At 42.6% G+C, this 18,324-nt stretch overlaps 1 protein-coding gene across 2 annotated transcripts in view; it reads left to right on the top strand.

The window, feature by feature from the left end:
• LOC143808699 (cytochrome P450 2C23-like) overlaps positions 1-16,398 on the top strand; it is a 38,001-nt gene extending 21,603 nt beyond the window's left edge. For both annotated transcript variants that reach the window (XM_077291627.1, XM_077291628.1), the window contains exons 5-10: positions 11,601-11,761; positions 12,227-12,403; positions 12,641-12,782; positions 13,255-13,439; positions 14,259-14,400; positions 15,738-16,398. In XM_077291627.1, the coding sequence (XP_077147742.1) occupies positions 11,601-11,761; positions 12,227-12,403; positions 12,641-12,782; positions 13,255-13,439; positions 14,259-14,400; positions 15,738-15,916 (986 nt within the window). In that variant the 3' untranslated portion in view covers positions 15,917-16,398. The remainder of the gene's footprint in view (positions 1-11,600; positions 11,762-12,226; positions 12,404-12,640; positions 12,783-13,254; positions 13,440-14,258; positions 14,401-15,737) is intronic.
• The last annotated feature ends 1,926 nt before the right edge of the window (positions 16,399-18,324 follow it).

Below are 18,324 nucleotides of genomic sequence, written 5' to 3'. Positions count from 1 at the left end.
TGTGGCCAAGAAGGATGGTTCTCTGAGACCTTGTATAGATTATCATCTTCTAAATAAAATCACGGTCAAATTTCAGTATCCTTTGCCATTATTGTCTGATCTGTTTGCTCGGATTAAGGGGTCCAGTTGGTTCACCAAGATAGATCTTCGTGGTGCGTATAACCTTGTGCGTATTAAGCATGGTGATGAATGGAAAACAGCATTTAATAGGCCCAAAGGCCATTTTGAGTACTTGGTGATGCCTTTTGGACTTTCTAATGCTCCTTCTGTGTTTCAGTCCTTCATGCATGACATCTTCCGAGAATATCTGGATAAATTTATGATTGTGTATCTGGATGACATTTTGGTCTTTTCTGATGATTGGGAGTCCCATGTGAAGCAGGTCAGGATGGTATTTCAGGTCCTGCGTGCCAATGCCTTATTTGTGAAGGGCTCAAAATGTCTCTTCGGAGTACAGAAGGTTTCCTTTTTGGGTTTTATTTTTTCTCCTTCTACTATTGAGATGGACTGTTATGATCCTAGTGGCAAGGATCGCAGGTCGGACTAGCTAAGTAACTGAACAGACTACTAGCTCTGGGGAAGTGGTAACTAGATTGCCGCAACCTGATCCTATCCGCAAACAACTATAGGCAGCCGTGGAACGTTACCTAAAAAATCCTAGACGTCTCTTCACGGCCTGAGAAACTGACTATTCCTGGAGGGAAAGAAAGTCCTCTCTTGCCTCAGTGGAATGACCCCAAAGATATAGAATAGCCCCCCACAAATATTAACGGTGAGTTAAGGGGAAAGCACAAACGCAGAGATGAAATCAGATTTAGCAAATGAGGCCCGCTAATACTAGATAGCAGAAAATAGGAAGGGAACTGTGCGGTCAATAAAAAACCCTATTCAAAATATCCACGCAGAGATTGTTTGAGCCCCCGCACCAACTAACGGTGCGGGGGAAGCAACTCCGTACCCCAGAGCTTACCAGCAAAAAGAAATCACATATCAGCAAGCTGGACTAGACTCATCATACACAGAAATCATATTGCAGGCAGATGAGCAAAAAATATTCAAACAGAACTTAGCTTATCCTGAAGAGGCAGAAAACGAGATAATCAGGAGTAATCAGAATAGCACTGAATACATTGACAGCCGGCAACAAGTGGAAGTGAAGCAGAGCTAAATAGGAGCCTCCCTGGTGAATAACGAGGCAGCTGATCCAGCCAGACCCGCAGGATAATAAACCAAACCACCAGGGGGAGCCAAAAAACCAAAGTCACACAATACCATCTGTGACCACAAGAGGGAGCCCAAAAACGGAGTTCACAACAATGGACCCAGTCAAGGTCCAGGCTATTCATGAATGGACTCGGCCTACATCTGTTAAGAGTAGGGTTGAGCGAAACGGGTCGGCAATTTTCAGAAGTCGCCGACTTTTGGCAAAGTCGGGTTTCATGAAACCCGACGCGACCCCTGTGTGGGGTCGGCCATGAAGTCGGCGATCTTCTGAATCTGGAATCGGAATTCCGATACCGATTCCCGATATGTTTAAGATATCGGGAATTGGTATCGGAATTCAGATTTAAGTGTAAAATAAAGAATTAAAATAAAAAATATCGCTATACTTACCATCTGATGCGCCCTGGTACTAAGCGGGAACCTTCCTTCCTTAGAATCAGCCTTCCAGGACCTTGTGGTGACATCGCGGTGACGTCGCGGCTTGTGATTGGTCACGCGGCCGCCCATGTGACCGCTCGCGCGACCAATCACAAGCCGCGATGTCACCGTGACGTCACCGAGGGTCCTGGAAGGGCTGATTCTTAGGAAGGAAGGCTGCCGGTAAGAAGCAGGGCGCGTCCGAGGGTGAGTATATACCTAATAGGAATATACTCACCCTCGGCTTCTTCCCGGCAGCCTTCCTTCCTAAGAATCAGCCCTTCCAGGACCCTCGGTGATGTCACGGTGACGTCGCAGCTTGTGATTGGTCGCGCGAGCGGTCACATGGGCGGCCGCGCGACCAATCACAAGCCGCGACGTCACCGCAAGGTCCTGGAAGGCTGATTCTAAGGAAGGAAGGTTCCCGCTTAGTACCAGGGCGCATCAGATGGTAAGTATGGCGATATTTTTTATTTTAATTCTTTATTTTACACTTAAATATGGATCCCAGGGCCTGAAGGAGAGTTTCCGCTCCTTCAGACCCTGGGAACCATTGGAAACCCAATGCACTGCATTGGGTTTCGAGTTTCGGCCGACCCCGACTTTTTTATAGGATCGGCCGATTTCACTCGACCCGACTTTTGAAAAAGTCGGGTTTCGTGAAACCCGACCCGATCCTATAAATGTAAAGGTCGCTCAACCCTAGTTAAGAGTCTTCAGAAGTTCTTGGGTTTTGCTAATTTTTACCGTCGCTTCATTGCTAATTTTTCTGGCGTGGTTAAGCCCTTGACGGATTTGACCAAGAAGGGTTCTGATGTGACTAATTGGTCTCCTGCAGCCGTGGAAGCCTTTCGGGAGATTAAGTGCCGGTTTTCTTCGGCTCCAGTCTTATGTCAGCCTGATATCTCTCTTCCTTTTCAGGTCGAGGTTGATGCTTCTGAGATTGGAGCAGGGGCTGTTTTGTCGCAGAGAAGCTCTGATTGCTTTGTGATGAAGCCTTGTGCTTTCTTTTCAAGAAAGTTTTCGCCTGCTGAGCGGAATTATGATGTTGGTTATCGGGAGTTGTTGGCTATGAAGTGGGCATTTGAGGAGTGGCGACATTGGCTCGAGGGAGCTAAGCATCGTGTGGTTGTCTTGACTGATCTCAAAAATCTGATTTATCTCGAGTCTGCCAAGCGGCTGAATCCTAGACAGGCTCTTAGGTCGTTGTTTTTCTCCCGTTTCGATTTTGTGGTCTCGTACCTGCCTGGTTCGAAGAACGTGAAGGCTGATGCTCTTTCTAGGAGTTTTGTGCCTGACTGTCATGATGCCCAATGGCAGGGACTTAGGCAAAAACGGACTAGCTCTAGGAAGATGGTAACTCAGATGACCGCGATACTGAACCTAACACACAACTAATAATAGCCGGGGGGCGTGCCTACGTTTTTATCCCTAGACGTCTCGCACCAGCCGGAGATCTAGCTACCCCTAGTAGAGGAATACACAGACCTGACTTGCCTCCAGGGAAACCCCAAAAGTGATAGTAGCCCCCCACATATAATAACGGTTAGGTAAGAGGAAAACACGTACGCAGTATGAATATAGGTTCAGCAAAGAGAGGCCCTCTGACTAGATAGCAGAAAATACAAAAGAGGACTTCGCGGTCACCTCAAAACCCTAATCAGCCATCCTGAAATTACTTTAACTCCGATATCAACTCATGACACCGGAGTAGTAATTTCAGATCACTAGAGCTTCCAGCAGCAAGAGTGTATAAATGCGTGCTGGACAAAACAAACACAAAAATACAAAAGATCCAACTTAGCTGAATTGCAGACTTGGAGCAGGTAGCAAGCAACAGAGGTGCTCTGATAACATTGATTGCCGGCACTAGAATGACTAAGAAGCCAAACTAAATAGGAAACTCCCAAACCCTGATGGGAACAGGTGCACTGGAAACAAAAGACAAAAGTAAGCCAGTACCACCAGTAGCCACCAGAGGGAGCCAAAAACAGAATTCACAACAGTACCCCCCCCCTTAAGGAGGGGGCACCGAACCCTCATGAGAACCACCAGGGCGATCTGGATGCGCCCTATGAAAGGCGCGAACCAAATCAGAGGCATGAACATCAGAGGCAGTCACCCAAGAATTATCTTCCTGCCCGTATCTCTTCCATTTAACCAAATATTGAAGTCTCTGTCTGGAAACGCGAGAGTCCAAAATCTTTTCCACAACATACTCCAATTCACCCTCCACCAGCACAGGAGCAGGAGGTTCAACAGAAGGAACAACCGGTACCTCGTACCTCCGCAACAACGACCGATGGAAGACATTATGAATGGCGAAAGATGCTGGTAGGTCCAAATGAAACGATACAGGATTAAGAATCTCCAAAATCTTATAAGGACCTATGAACCGGGGTTTAAACTTAGGAGAAGAGACCTTCATAGGGACAAAACGAGAAGATAACCACACCAAGTCCCCAACACGAAGACGATGACCCACATGACAATGACGATTAGCAAACTGCTGAGTCTTCTCCTGAGACAACTTCAAATTGTCCAACACATGACTCCAAATCCGGGGCAGTCTATCCACCACAGTGTCCACTCCAGGGCAATCCGAAGATTCCACCTGACCAGATGAAAAACGAGGGTGAAACCCTGAATTGCAAAAGAAAGGAGAAACCAGAGTGGCAGAACTGGCCCGATTATTAAGGGCAAACTCTGCCAACGGCAAAAAGGCGACCCAATCATCCTGATCAGCAAACACAAAACACCTCAAATAAGTCTCCAAGGTCTGATTAGTTCGCTCCGTCTGGCCATTAGTCTGAGGATGGAAAGCAGACGAGAAAGATAAATCAATGCCCATCCTGGCACAGAACGCCCGCCAGAACCTAGACACAAATTGAGATCCCCTGTCAGAAACGATGTTTTCCGGGATACCATGTAAACGAACCACATTTTGAAAAAACAAAGGAACCAACTCCGCTGAAGAAGGCAATTTGGGCAAGGGTACCAAATGAACCATCTTAGAAAAACGGTCACACACCACCCAAATGACGGACATTTTCTGAGAAACCGGGAGGTCCGAGATAAAGTCCATAGAGATGTGTGTCCACGGCCTCTTCGGAATAGGCAAGGACAACAACAATCCACTAGCCCGAGAGCAGCAAGGCTTGGCCCGAGCACAAACATCACAAGACTGCACAAAAGTACGCACATCCCGAGACAGAGAAGGCCACCAGAAGGACCTGGCCACCAAATCTCTGGTACCAAAGATTCCAGAGTGGCCTGCCAACACAGGAGAATGAACCTCCGAGATGACTCTACTGGTCCACTCATCTGGAACAAACAGTCTCCCAGGCGGACAACGATCAGGTCTATCAGTCTGAAACTCCTGCAAAGCACGTCGCAAGTCTGGGGAGACAGCAGACAAAATCACCCCATCCTTAAGGATACCCGTAGACTCAGAATCACCAGAGGAGTCAGGCTCAAAACTCCTAGAAAGGGCATCTGCCTTCACATTTTTCGAACCCGGCAAGTATGAAACCACAAAATTAAACCGGGAGAAAAACAGCGACCAGCGCGCCTGTCTAGGTTTCAGACGCCTGGCAGACTCAAGGTAAATCAGATTCTTGTGATCAGTCAAGACCACAACCTGATGTCTAGCACCCTCAAGCCAATGACGCCACTCCTCAAATGCCCACTTCATAGCCAAGAGCTCCCGATTACCGACATCATAACTTCGCTCGGCGGGCGAAAACTTTCGAGAGAAGAATGCACATGGTCTCATCACTGAGCAATCGGGACTTCTCTGCGACAAAACCGCCCCCGCTCCAATCTCGGAAGCATCAACCTCGACCTGAAAAGGGAGCGAAACATCAGGCTGGCGCAACACAGGGGCAGAAGAAAAACGGCGCTTAAGCTCCCGAAAGGCCTCCACAGCCGCAGAGGACCAATTGGCAACATCAGCACCCTTCTTAGTCAAATCAGTCAGAGGCTTAGCAACACTTGAAAACCCAGTTATAAATCGACGATAGAAATTAGCAAAGCCCAAGAATTTCTGAAGACTCTTCAGGGAAGTAGGCTGCGTCCAATCACAAATGGCCCGAACCTTGACAGGATCCATCTCAATAGAAGAAGGGGAAAAAATGTACCCCAAAAAAGAGATCTTCTGAACCCCAAAAATACACTTCGAACCCTTTACAAACAAAGAATTGGCCTGCAAAACCTGAAAAACCTTCCTAACCTGTTGAACATGCGACTCCCAGTCATCCGAAAAAATCTAAATATCATCCAAATACACAATCATAAATTTATCCAGATATTCACGGAAAATATCGTGCATAAAGGACTGAAAGACTGAAGGGGCATTAGAAAGACCAAAAGGCATTACCAAATACTCAAAATGGCCCTCTGGCGTATTAAATGCAGTTTTCCACTCATCTCCCTGCTTAATCCGCACCAAATTATACGCACCCCGAAGATCAATCTTAGAGAACCACTTTGCCCCTTTAATACGAGCAAATAAATCAGTCAATAGTGGCAAAGGATACTGGTATTTGACTGTAATCTTATTCAACAGGCGATAATCAATACAGGGCCTCAGGGAGCCATCTTTTTTACCCACGAAAAAAAAACTCCTAAAGGAGATGAGGATGGACGGATATGTCCCTTTTCCAAGGACTCCTTAATATACTCTCACATAGCAGCATGCTCAGGCACAGACAGATTGAACAAACGACCCTTAGGAAACTTGCTGCCAGGAATTAAGTCTATAGCACAATCGCAATCCCTGTGAGGGGGGAGAGAACTAAGTTTAGGCTCCTCAAAAACATCACAATAGTCAGACAAAAATGCCGGAACTTCAGAGGGAGTAGACGAAGCAATGGAAACCAAAGGTACTTCCCCATGAGCCCCCTGACATCCCCAGCTTAACACAGACATTGTTTTCCAGTCAAGGGCTGGATTATGAGTTTGCAACCATGGCAATCCAAGAACTAAAACATAATGCAAGTTATGCAACACAAGGAAGCGAATCACCTCCCGATGGTCAGGAGTCATACACATAGTCACTTGTGTCCAGTATTGTGGTTTATTCCTAGCCAATGGTGTGGAGTCGATACCCTTCAGAGGGATAGGAACTTCCAAAGGCTCTAGGCTAAACCCACAGCGTCTGGCAAAGGACCAATCCATAAGACTCAAGGAAGCACCAGAATCCACATAGGCATCCACGGTAATAGATGATAATGAACAAATCAAAGTTACAGACAAAATAAACTTAGACTGTAAAGTGCCAATTGCAAACGACTTATCACCCTTTTTTGTGCGTTTAGAGCATGCTGATATAACATGAGCAGAATCACCACAGTAGAAGCACAACCCATTTTTACGTCTATAATTCTGCCGTTCATTTCTGGACAGAATTCTATCACATTACATATTCTCCAGTGCCTGCTCAGAAGACACCGCCAAATGGTGCACAGGTTTGCGCTCCCGTAAACGCCGATCAATATGAATAGCCATAGTCATGGATTCATTCAGACCTGTGGGCGTAGGAAACCCCACCATGACATCTTTAACGGCGTCAGAGAGACCTTCTCTGAAATTCGCCGCCAGGGCGCACTCATTCCACTGAGTAAGCACAGACCATTTTCGAAATTTTTGACAATATATTTCAGCTTCATCATGCCCCTGAGAGAGGGCCATCAAGGCTTTTTCAGCCTGAATCTCCAAAATAGGTTCCTCATAGAGCAACCCCAGTGCCAGAAAAAACGCATCCACATTGAGCAGCGCAGGATCCCCTGGTGCCAATGCAAATGCCCAATTCTGGGGGTCACCCCGTAACAAGGAAATAACAATTTTAACCTGCTGAGCGGGGTCTCCAGCGGAGCGAGATCTCAGAGAAAGATATAATTTACAATTGTGCTTAAAATTCAAAAAACAAGATCTATCTCCAGAAAAAAACTCAGGTATAGGAATCTTGGGTTCAGACATAGGAGCATATATAACAAAGTCTTGGATATTTTGAACCTTAGAGGCAAGAGTATTCAGGTTTGAAGCTAAACTCTGGATATCCATTTCTCAACAGCTGAGATCTGAGCCATTCAGGGATTAAGAGGGGAGAAAAAAAAAAACAGCAGATTGAAATTATGGCTAGACAGAACTTCTGAGTAAAAAAAAAAAAAAAAGTGTCAGAAACTTCTTTTTTCTCTCTTTCTTCAGCCAATACCTTTAATACATTTAGGCCGGCAATACTGTCATGATGCCCAATGGCAGGGACTTAGGCAAAAACGGACTAGCTCTAGGAAGATGGTAACTCAGATGACCGCGATACTGAACCTAACACACAACTAATAAAAGCCGGGGGGCGTGCCTACGTTTTTATCCCTAGACGTCTCGCACCAGCCGGAGATCTAGCTACCCCTAGTAGAGGAATACACAGACCTGACTTGCCTCCAGGGAAACCCCAAAAGTGATAGTAGCCCCCCACATATAATAACGGTTAGGTAAGAGGAAAACACGTACGCAGTATGAATATAGGTTCAGCAAAGAGAGGCCCTCTGACTAGATAGCAGAAAATACAAAAGAGGACTTCGCGGTCATCTCAAAACCCTAATCAGCCATCCTGAAATTACTTTAACTCCGATATCAACTCATGACACCGGAGTAGTAATTTCAGATCACTAGAGCTTCCAGCAGCAAGAGTGTATAAATGCGTGCTGGACAAAACAAACACAAAAATACAAAAGATCCAACTTAGCTGAATTGCAGACTTGGAGCAGGTAGCAAGCAACAGAGGTGCTCTGATAACATTGAATGCCGGCACTAGAATGACTAAGAAGCCAAACTAAATAGGAAACTCCCAAACCCTGATGGGAACAGGTGCACTGGAAACAAAAGACAAAAGTAAGCCAGTACCACCAGTAGCCACCAGAGGGAGCCAAAAACAGAATTCACAACACCTGACTCTCCGGGAGTTTCAGAGCCGGCTGGTATCCTCAGAGAGGGAGTGATTTTGTCTGCCATTTCCCCAGATTTGCGACGAGTGTTGCAGGAATTTCAGGCGGATAGACCTGACCGTTGTCAACCAGAGAGACTGTTTGTCCCAGATAGATGGACCAGCAGAGTTATTTCCGAGGTTCATTCTTCGGTGTTGGCAGGTCATCCTGGGATTTTTGGTACCAGAGATTTGGTGGCTAGGTCCTTCTGGTGGCCTTCCTTGTCGCGGGATGTGCGTTCCTTTGTGCAGTCCTGTGGGATTTGTGCTCGGGCTAAGCCTTGCTGTTCTCATGCCAGTGGTTTGCTTTTGCCTTTGCCTGTCCCGAAGAGGCCTTGGACGCACATTTCCATGGATTTTATTTTGGATCTTCCAGTCTCTCAGAGAATGTCTGTCATCTGGGTGGTGTGTGATCGTTTTTCTAAAATAGTCCATTTGGTGCCCTTGCCTAAGTTGCCTTCCTCCTCCGATTTGGTTCCTCTATTTTTTCAGAATGTGGTTCGTTTGCACGGCATTCCTGAAAATATTGTGTCTGACAGAGGATCCCAGTTTGTGTCCAGATTTTGGCGGATCTTTTGTGCTAAGATGGGCATTGATTTGTCTTTTTCGTCGGCCTTCCATCTTCAGACGAATGGCCAAACCGAGCGAACTAATCAGACCTTGGAAACTTATGTAAGATGTTTTGTTTCTGCTGATCAGGATGATTGGGTTACTTTCTTGCCATTGGCCGAGTTTTCCCTTAATAATCGGGCTAGTTCTGCTACTTTGGTTTCGCCTTTTTTTTGTAATTCTGGTTTTCATCCTCGTTTTTCCTTGGGTCAGGTGGAGCCTTCTGACTGTCCTGGGGTGGATTCTGTGGTGGATAGGTTGCAGCAGATTTGGAACCATGTGGTGGACAATTTGAAGTTGTCACAGGAGAAGGCTCAGCGCTTTGCCAACCGCCGTCGCGGTGTGGGTCCCCGACTTCGTGTTGGGGATTTGGTATGGCTGTCTTCTCGTTATGTTCCTATGAAGGTCTCCTCTCCTAAGTTCAAGCCTCGCTTCATCGGTCCTTATAAGATTTTGGAAATCCTTAACCCTGTGTCATTTCGTTTGGACCTCCCAGCGTCGTTTGCCATTCATAATGTGTTCCATAGGTCTTTGTTGCGGAGGTATGTGGTGCCTGTGGTTCCTTCTGTTGAGCCCCCTGCTCCGGTGCTGGTTGAGGGCGAATTGGAGTACGTGGTGGAGAAGATCTTGGATTCTCGTATTTCTAGATGGAGGCTTCAGTATTTGGTTAAGTGGAAGGGCTATGGTCAGGAGGATAATTCCTGGGTTGTCGCCTCTGATGTTCATGTGGCCGATTTGGTTCATGCCTTCCATGTGGCTCATCCTGATCACCCTGGGGGTTTTGATGAGGGTTCGGTGACCCCTCCTCAAGGGGGGGTACTGTTGTGAACTCTGTTTTTGGGCTCCCTCTTGTGGTCACAAGTGGTACTGTGTGAGTGCTATCTTTGGGCTCCCTCTGGTGGCTCTTTTTTGTCATTCTGCGGGTCTGTGGCTGGGATCAGCTGTCTCGTTATCTGCTAGTTGGTTTCCTATTTAGCTCACCTGGACTTTCAGTTGTTGCCTGCTGTCGATGTATTCAGTGTTATTTTGATCGCTCCTGATTACCTTCGTTATCAGTCTCTCCAAGAGAAGCTAAGTTTCTGTTTGTTCATTTTTTGCTCATCAGTGTTCATTATGTTTCTTGGTTTATTATTAGTCTTTGTCCAGCTTGCTAGTATGTGATTTCCTCGCTTGCTGGTAGCTCTAGGGGGCTGAGTTTCTCCCCTCACACCGTTAGTTGGTGTGGGGGTTCTTGAATTCTCAGCGTGGATATTTTGTATAGGGTTTTCTACTGACCGCACAGTTTCCTATCTATCTTCTGCTATCTAGTATTAGCGGGCCTCATTTGCTGAATCTGTTTCATTTCTACGTTTGTATTTTCCCCTTACCTCACCGTTATTATTTGTTGGGGGCTTTCTATATCTTTGGGGTTATTTCTCTGAGGCAAGTGAGGTCTTGCTTTCTCTCTAGGGGTAGCTAGTTCCTCAGGCTGCGTCGAGACGTCTAGGAATTTAGGCACGTTCACCGGCTACCTTTAGTGTGTGCGGTTAGGATCAGGATTGCGGTCAGTCCAGTTACCACCTCCCTAGAGCTCGTCCTATGTTCAGTTACTTAGCTAGTCAGTTCTGTGATCCTCAGCCACTAAGGATCATAACAGGGCCTGGAGGACGATACACCATTAATTGTCTTACCTGTTTCCTGCCCTGTCTAACTGCCATGTTATATCTGCCAATACTTTGATGAAATGTGCACGAATGCATCCCTGCATGAATGCTTCCATAGGCTATGTCTAAATTTATAGGAGGCAAGCTCTTAGATTTTTTTTTCCAAACTCTTTAGCAATCAAATTAACTTGAGACAGCAGGACACAATAAATGTAGTGAACAGATAAACAAATGTCCAGGCCTACATAGATCATAAACCACTTTGAAGACAGTTATATGCCTCTCTGCATAAGGGACAAGCAGAAGTAAGTTCAATAGCTTTATAACAAAATATAACAAAATAAATGCTTGCTAAGATGGCTAACAAATCTAAATACACGCAGGGTTCAATGGCAGAGATAGAATGATATGATTACCATTCAGGTTGCTTGCTGAAATAGAATGGAGTGAAAAAGACTTGGAAGATTCTCATCTATATGTTGTGAGGCACAGATGACATTGTGCAAGCCCCAAAAGAGTCTCAAACTGTGCAGGGGAGGAAGGATGGTAAGACATTTTGCTGGTCTCCCGTCTAGTTGCCAGGTACCCCTGACCTGCACTTGAGTTCCTTGAATCGATCTGCTCATCTCTAATAGAAAGGATATAATTAAGTTAGGAAATTGAATTGGTTATTCATGCAAATTGAACCACTCATCTTTATTTATTATGTATTTTTCGATTTCCAGGAAAACCTTTTGATAATTTGAGTATTATAAATGCTGCCGTGGCTAACATAATTGTGTTCATACTGCTGGATCATAGATATGAATATGATGACCCCACAATTCTGAAACTCATGAGGTTAACCAATGAAAATGTCAGAATTGTAGGAAGTGTTATGATGAGGGTAAGTATTCTTCTACTACTGATATCCATATGCAGATGGGCAAGTGCCAAAGAAAATGTGATGGTGGATCTGTCACATTTAAGAACAGTTCCATATAGAGGAAGATACAGTGACAATTTTATTTACTTAATTTTTTTTTTTTACATTTTGGCATCATTCTGTTATTGACCCGATCTATGCGGTGCTGATAGCGCCATCATATTGACATGGGAAATGATAATACTTAATTGCCTTTTTATTCTTACATTATCAAGAGAAACATCAGAGGAATAAGACCTTTATTACCTTAATTTATGAGTTATGTGCATTAAAATTACATGAATGTAATCTAATATATCTATAACCCTAACCTCTAAAAAGCAATCTCACCACAACAAGATGTACCCAATTGGGAATCTGTAACCATATCTATATTTTTTATGTATACCCACTTTGAATGAACAATGTTGCTGCTCCTTTATTAAGCTGTACAACAGTTTTCCTTCGCTGATCGGCTGGCTACCGGGGAAACATAATACGATTTTTAAAAACCACAATAAGATGCAGAACTTTGTACAAGACACATTCACAAGAAAGGAAAAAGAATTGGATATAAACAATCAGAGGAACCTCATTGATGCCTTCCTTGCTAAACAACAAGAGGTACAGTAGTTCCAATTTGTAAAGGATGTAACAAAAACTACAATTTATTCAATTTTTTATTATGAGAAATCTAATTTTTGTCAAAAGGATTTTAAATTGCTAAAAATATTTGCACAAATAACAGTAGGAAATGTTCACAAAAGTTACTGAAACTAGGAGCATTTTCTTGACCTCTGCAAATGTAGGTAATGAAAAATTATCTTATTTTTTAAATTATTTTACATTTATTTCATGAAGGGAAAGCCAGAATCTAAGTTATATTATCATAATAAAAACTTGGGCATGCTAGTCAGCAATTTGTTTGCTGCTGGAATGGAGACTACATCAACCACTCTGAGATGGGGTTTACTGTTAATGATGAAATATCCCGAAATCCAAAGTAAGCAATTCACTTTTATTGAAATATTTACAGTTTTACATTAATATGTATAAGTTTTATAATAATAATAATATATCATTATTATAACACAGTAAATATGTTTTATTTGAGAGATCAAAAAAGGAAGATAAAATTATTTGGTACCGTCAAAAAAAACATTTTATATTTTATACAATGAGTGAAGTAAAGTTATTATTTCTACTGTAGGTTAGCATGAGTATATGGATTACTAAATTTATACTAAAATTAAAGAGAAAAACATATTTTATACTAAATAATTTGGGGTACAGTAATGGGCTCCATATGCACCCCATAATAATACAGCACAGTCTAAATGCAAATCTTTTTTCTGAGTGCATTTTAAGTAACATTCTCTCTTTAGTTTTTATAATCACAACTGTATTTACTTCTACTGCAAATATTGCTACTTTACTGAATTATAACTGCCAATACTTACCATTTTCCCTGACAGAAAAAGTGCAATGTGAAATTGAAAATGTAATTGGATCTGCTCAACCTCAAGTGGAACATAGAAAGGAAATGCCATATACTGATGCTGTCATTCATGAAATTCAAAGATTTGGGGACATTGTACCTGGAAGCCTCCCACATTCAACAACTAAAGACATAACTTTCAGGGGCTATTTTCTGCCAAAGGTGAAATGACCTTTTTTTCTTTTGTTAATTGGAATGTGCATTGGTCAAGTAGAAATCTGGAACCTGGTTAAAATTTGGCAGTTAATTATTGATTGCATGCCTTCTTTTACAGTACATTGTAAAGTTTTTGTACTTATTGTTTTTGGACTTATTTCTTTAAAGCATCTATCATATGGAAATGAGCATTTCCTAAAGTAATCAGTTGGCAGATGTTTACAGTAATCTTCCAAGTTCTAAGGGATTGTCCATTACTTGTGTAGCTATAGTTTTAACTCTTGCAGTTGTACCTAAGTACTGGAGCCCCTCTTTCCAATATGAGTAGAGAGTAGAATAACACTACAATATCAGTGTGATAATTAGAGGGGCTATGGCCCTTTTAAGGTTTTTGTATTTGAGTCTAGAAGCTTTAAAGGGAAACTCTCACATTGGAAAATGCTATTAACTTGTAGATTTATTGACAATCTGCAGATTAATGGTGTTAGAAAGAGGCTGTAATGAAAGTCCAGCTTCCAAGAGAAAATTAACTTTATTCCTCTCGGGAGCTGCTGGTTTTCAGTCATAGAGGCTTACTAGCAATGGCGACAGTCACCAATCGGTATATCGCGAGCAGAGGCTTTAAGCATGCCACTGCACTTTGTAAGACAGCTGGCTCTGCATGAAGTGTATACTCAGTATGAATGACTCCATGAAATCAAATTGTATGATGGCATCATATGGTAGCAAACAGAGTGAGTTTAATCCTATAACACAGTGAACAAGAATTGCTTGTTAATACATTCTTCATGTACATAGCTCTACAATATATCTTGTTTTCCCCAGGGCACAACTGTCATCCCATTACTGCACTCTGTGCTGAAAGATAAAGCCTACTTTGAGAAGCCTGAAGAGTTTTATCCAGAACACTTTCTGGACTCAGATGGAAAGTTCAAAAGAAATGAAGCCTTTGTCCCATTTTCATTAGGTAACAATCATGTTCTTTGAATTATCATAAAGGGGATATTAAATACAAGTATGGTTTACTTACATATTTAGTAATCATGATAAAATGTTTTGAAAGATACCACTTCATAAAACTGCTTCCAATTTTGCAAAATTATGGAAAATGTACTGTTATAACTGGCTACAAGCTGGTATATTAAATATATTTAATGATAGATAAAGCAGATTTAGCTTGAGCCATTTTCTCAGATGAGAACTTTATTATGACATATACTAGAGCCGATAAAGATGGCAGCAGTTTCTTTACTGACTCCAAGATCTATTGTGATAGACACAATAAATATACAGTGGTTCTTGAAATTTTGTGAACCCATATTTCTACATATATTCCATCTAATGCTACATCAGATTTTCACTCAAATCCTGAAAGCAAATAAAGAAAACCAAATAAGAAAAAAGTTTAAAATATTAGATTGTGGCATTTTTTTAAATTAGGAGAATTATCCAAATATTACCTGTCTGTGATTGGCAAAAGTACGTGAACCTTTAGGATTAGGATACAATTTGAAGGTGAAATTAGAGTACGGTGCTTTTAATCAATGAGATCACAATCAAGTATGAGTGGACAGCCTTTATTTATTTATTTTATTTTTTGTATACAGAACAGGGACCTAACAGCTTTTGATCTACACAACATGTTTATGGAAGGGAATCTTGGCATGAACAAAGGAGCTTTCTGAGAACCTCAGAAGAATTGTTGATACTCATCAAGCTAGGAAAGGTTACAAAACCATACGTAAAGAGTTTGGATTCCAACCAGTCACACTCTAGCAATTTGTGTACAAAAGAGGATATTCGGGACCAGTTTTACCCTCTCCAGAGGAGTGGGCAACCAACAATTTTAAAAGCAGTACCAGTGCTGACTTTGACCTATTTTATGAAGTGCTGAAGTCTGGAAGAACATGTAAATGATCAGCGAGATAGTTTTGGTTCTGGCAACTCTTGCTTTGGCCAAGTCAGCAATGTCAATCAGAGTCAGAAAAACTGCTCAGTATGCAAATACAGGGGGTGTAAAGGTGCGCCAAGCTCATGGTCACATCAAGGGTGCACCAAAGCCCCTTTTTTGCATATAGGAAAACCCGTGTTTTAATAGTAATTCTAACAATGAAATACAGTGTATACTACCTATATAATTTTTATAGGGGCTAACTCCTCTATATGACTGTTTAGTTATTTAGTTTGCATTTTGGCATGACAAATTCCCTTCAAGGTCTTCTAAAAGACAGGAGTGGCACTGTTCCTGGGAAATAAACAGCTATGTTCTTTCTAATTCTTATCTCCTTCTTATATATCATCCAGGTAAGAGAAGTTGTGCTGGAGAGAATTTGGCAAAAATGGAAATGTTCCTGTTCTTCACAACCCTGCTCCAGAACTTCACATTCCAGGCTCCACCAGGAGCAAAACTGGATCTTAACCCGGCTCCAGGATTAACTAATGCCCCATTACCCCATGAAATCTGTGCAATCCCTCGGAGATGAGACATAGTTGCCACCAAGGTCCCCACCAGAAAGATTTATTAGAAATTGATTCCCAGCTGGTTGTACACAACACACTGCTACTTGAATTGTTTGACACTGTGTTTACAGCCCTTCATTTCAGTAAGATCTATTGTACCAATACAGAGGAAAACTTACTGATCATTTGGAGTTCAACGTCTGGGACCCCCCATCAGTCCCGAGAGAAGAGTAAAAACAGTGCATGTTCACCACCATTTTACATATTCTGTATGGGACTGCCAGAGATAGCCTGTCCCTGTTCTCAGATGTTTCTGGCAGGAAGTTTCACATAGCTGTTAAAAGAGTGAGGCAGACTATCAGTGAGGCAGACATAGTGAAATCATGTTTTTTTGTTTCTTTTTTTCAAAGTTTGTTTTCTTGAATAAAAAATGACTGTAATCCTAATTATATAAAAAGCAAATGAAAGTTCAACAAAAAAGATAATAAAGATGTAGTGTCACTGACTTCCCTGGTGTTATTTTTCATTCTGTAATTTCATTGTATTGCATTGAAAAGGCCGGTGTGAGCAAGGCAACCTAAAAACCTGGATCAGTTACACCAGTTTTGTGAGGAGGAATGTGCCCAAATTCCGACCAACTACTTTGAGAAGTTTGTGGAAAGATTCCAAACGTTGACCCAAGTCATTCAGTTTCAGGACAATGGTACGAAATCTCACATCTTCTATATCTTCTCCAGTTCTCCTTTGAGGCCCTGATATTTCTCTAGCTTCTCATATTCCTTCTTTCTCATGTTGCTGTCACTTGGCACTATAATCACTTCTGTCTTCTGATCCTTGTATATATATATATATATATATACATATATATATATATATATATATATATACTAGATGGTAGCCCAATTCTAATGCATTGGGTATTCTAGAATATGTATGTAGTTTATTTATGAAGATTTTAGAATAATACATTGAATACACAGGATTAGGCCGGCCGCGACCAATTAGCGAAGCGTGGTTAAAATCCTGCGCCAATTCGCGACCGGACTGCACCTGTCACTGATTGTTCGCAGCCGGCCACATAGTATATAGCACAGCCACGTAGTATATAACAGCCCACGCAGTAAATAGCACAGCCACATAGTACATAGCACAGCCACGTAGTATATAGCACAGCGGAGTATATAACACAGCCCACGGAGTATACAGCACAGCCATGTAGTATGTAGCACAGCCCACGGAGTGTATAACAGCCTACATAGCATAAAACACAGCCACGTAGTTTATAACAACCCACATAGTATATAACACAGCTCACGTAGTATATAACAGCCCATGCACGCAGTATATAACACAGCCCATGTAGTGTATAACAGCCATATAGTATATAGCACAGCCCATGTAGTATATAGCACAGCCACATAGTATATTGCACAGCCACATAGTATATTGCACAGCCCACGTAGTATATAGCACAGCCCACATACTATATTGCACAGCCCACGTAGTATATTGCTCAGCCCACGCAGTATCTAACACAGCCCACGTAGTATATAGCAATGTGGGCATCATATCCCTGTTAAAAAAAAGAAATAAAATAAAAAATAGTTATATACTCACCTTCCGTTGGTCCCTGGATCCAGGCGAAGCATTTACCGATGCTCCTCGCGGGCTCCGGTCCCAAGAGTGCTTTGCGGTCTCACGAGATGATGACGTAGCGGTCTCATGAGACCGCTACGTCATCATCTCGCGAGATCGCAATGCATGGAGCGGTCACCGGAGCTTTGCGAGCAGAGGGAAAGGCCTGTTCTGGATCTGAGGGGCCGACGGACGGTGAGTATATAACAATTTTTTTTATTATTATTATTTTTAACATTAGATCTTTTTAGTATCGATGCTGCATAGGCAGAGTCAATAGTAAAAAAGCTGGTGACACATGGTTAATAGCAGCGTTTATGGACTGTGTTACACTGTGGCACAACACGCTTCATTAATGCTGCCATTAACCCTGTGTGAGCGCAGACTGGAGGGGAGTATGGAGCGGGCACTGACTGCGGGGAGTAAGGAGCAGACATTTTGCTGCCGGACTGTGCCCATCGCTGATTGGTCGTGGCTGTTTTGCCGTGACCAATCAGCGAATTGGAATTTCCGTGACAGACAGAAGGACAGACAGAAAGACGGAAGTGACCCTTAGACAATTATATAGTATATATATATATATATATATATATATATATATATATATATATATATATATATTCGAGGATAAGCCGAGATATTCAGCAAATTTCTTTAGGCTGAAAGTGCCCATCTCGGGACCGCAGTAGCGCGAAACGGCCGTCATCTGTCACAATTTACATTCTCCCCTGCTGATCATACTTTGAGGATGCTTTTCTGCAAAAGGGACAGGATGACAGCACTGCATTGAATGGAT

Source organism: Ranitomeya variabilis, chromosome 2, assembly GCF_051348905.1.
Source record: "Ranitomeya variabilis isolate aRanVar5 chromosome 2, aRanVar5.hap1, whole genome shotgun sequence".
NCBI lineage: Eukaryota > Metazoa > Chordata > Amphibia > Anura > Dendrobatidae > Ranitomeya > Ranitomeya variabilis.
Note: the sequence above shows the minus strand (reverse complement) of the source record. Positions and strands in the feature narration are given on the sequence as shown.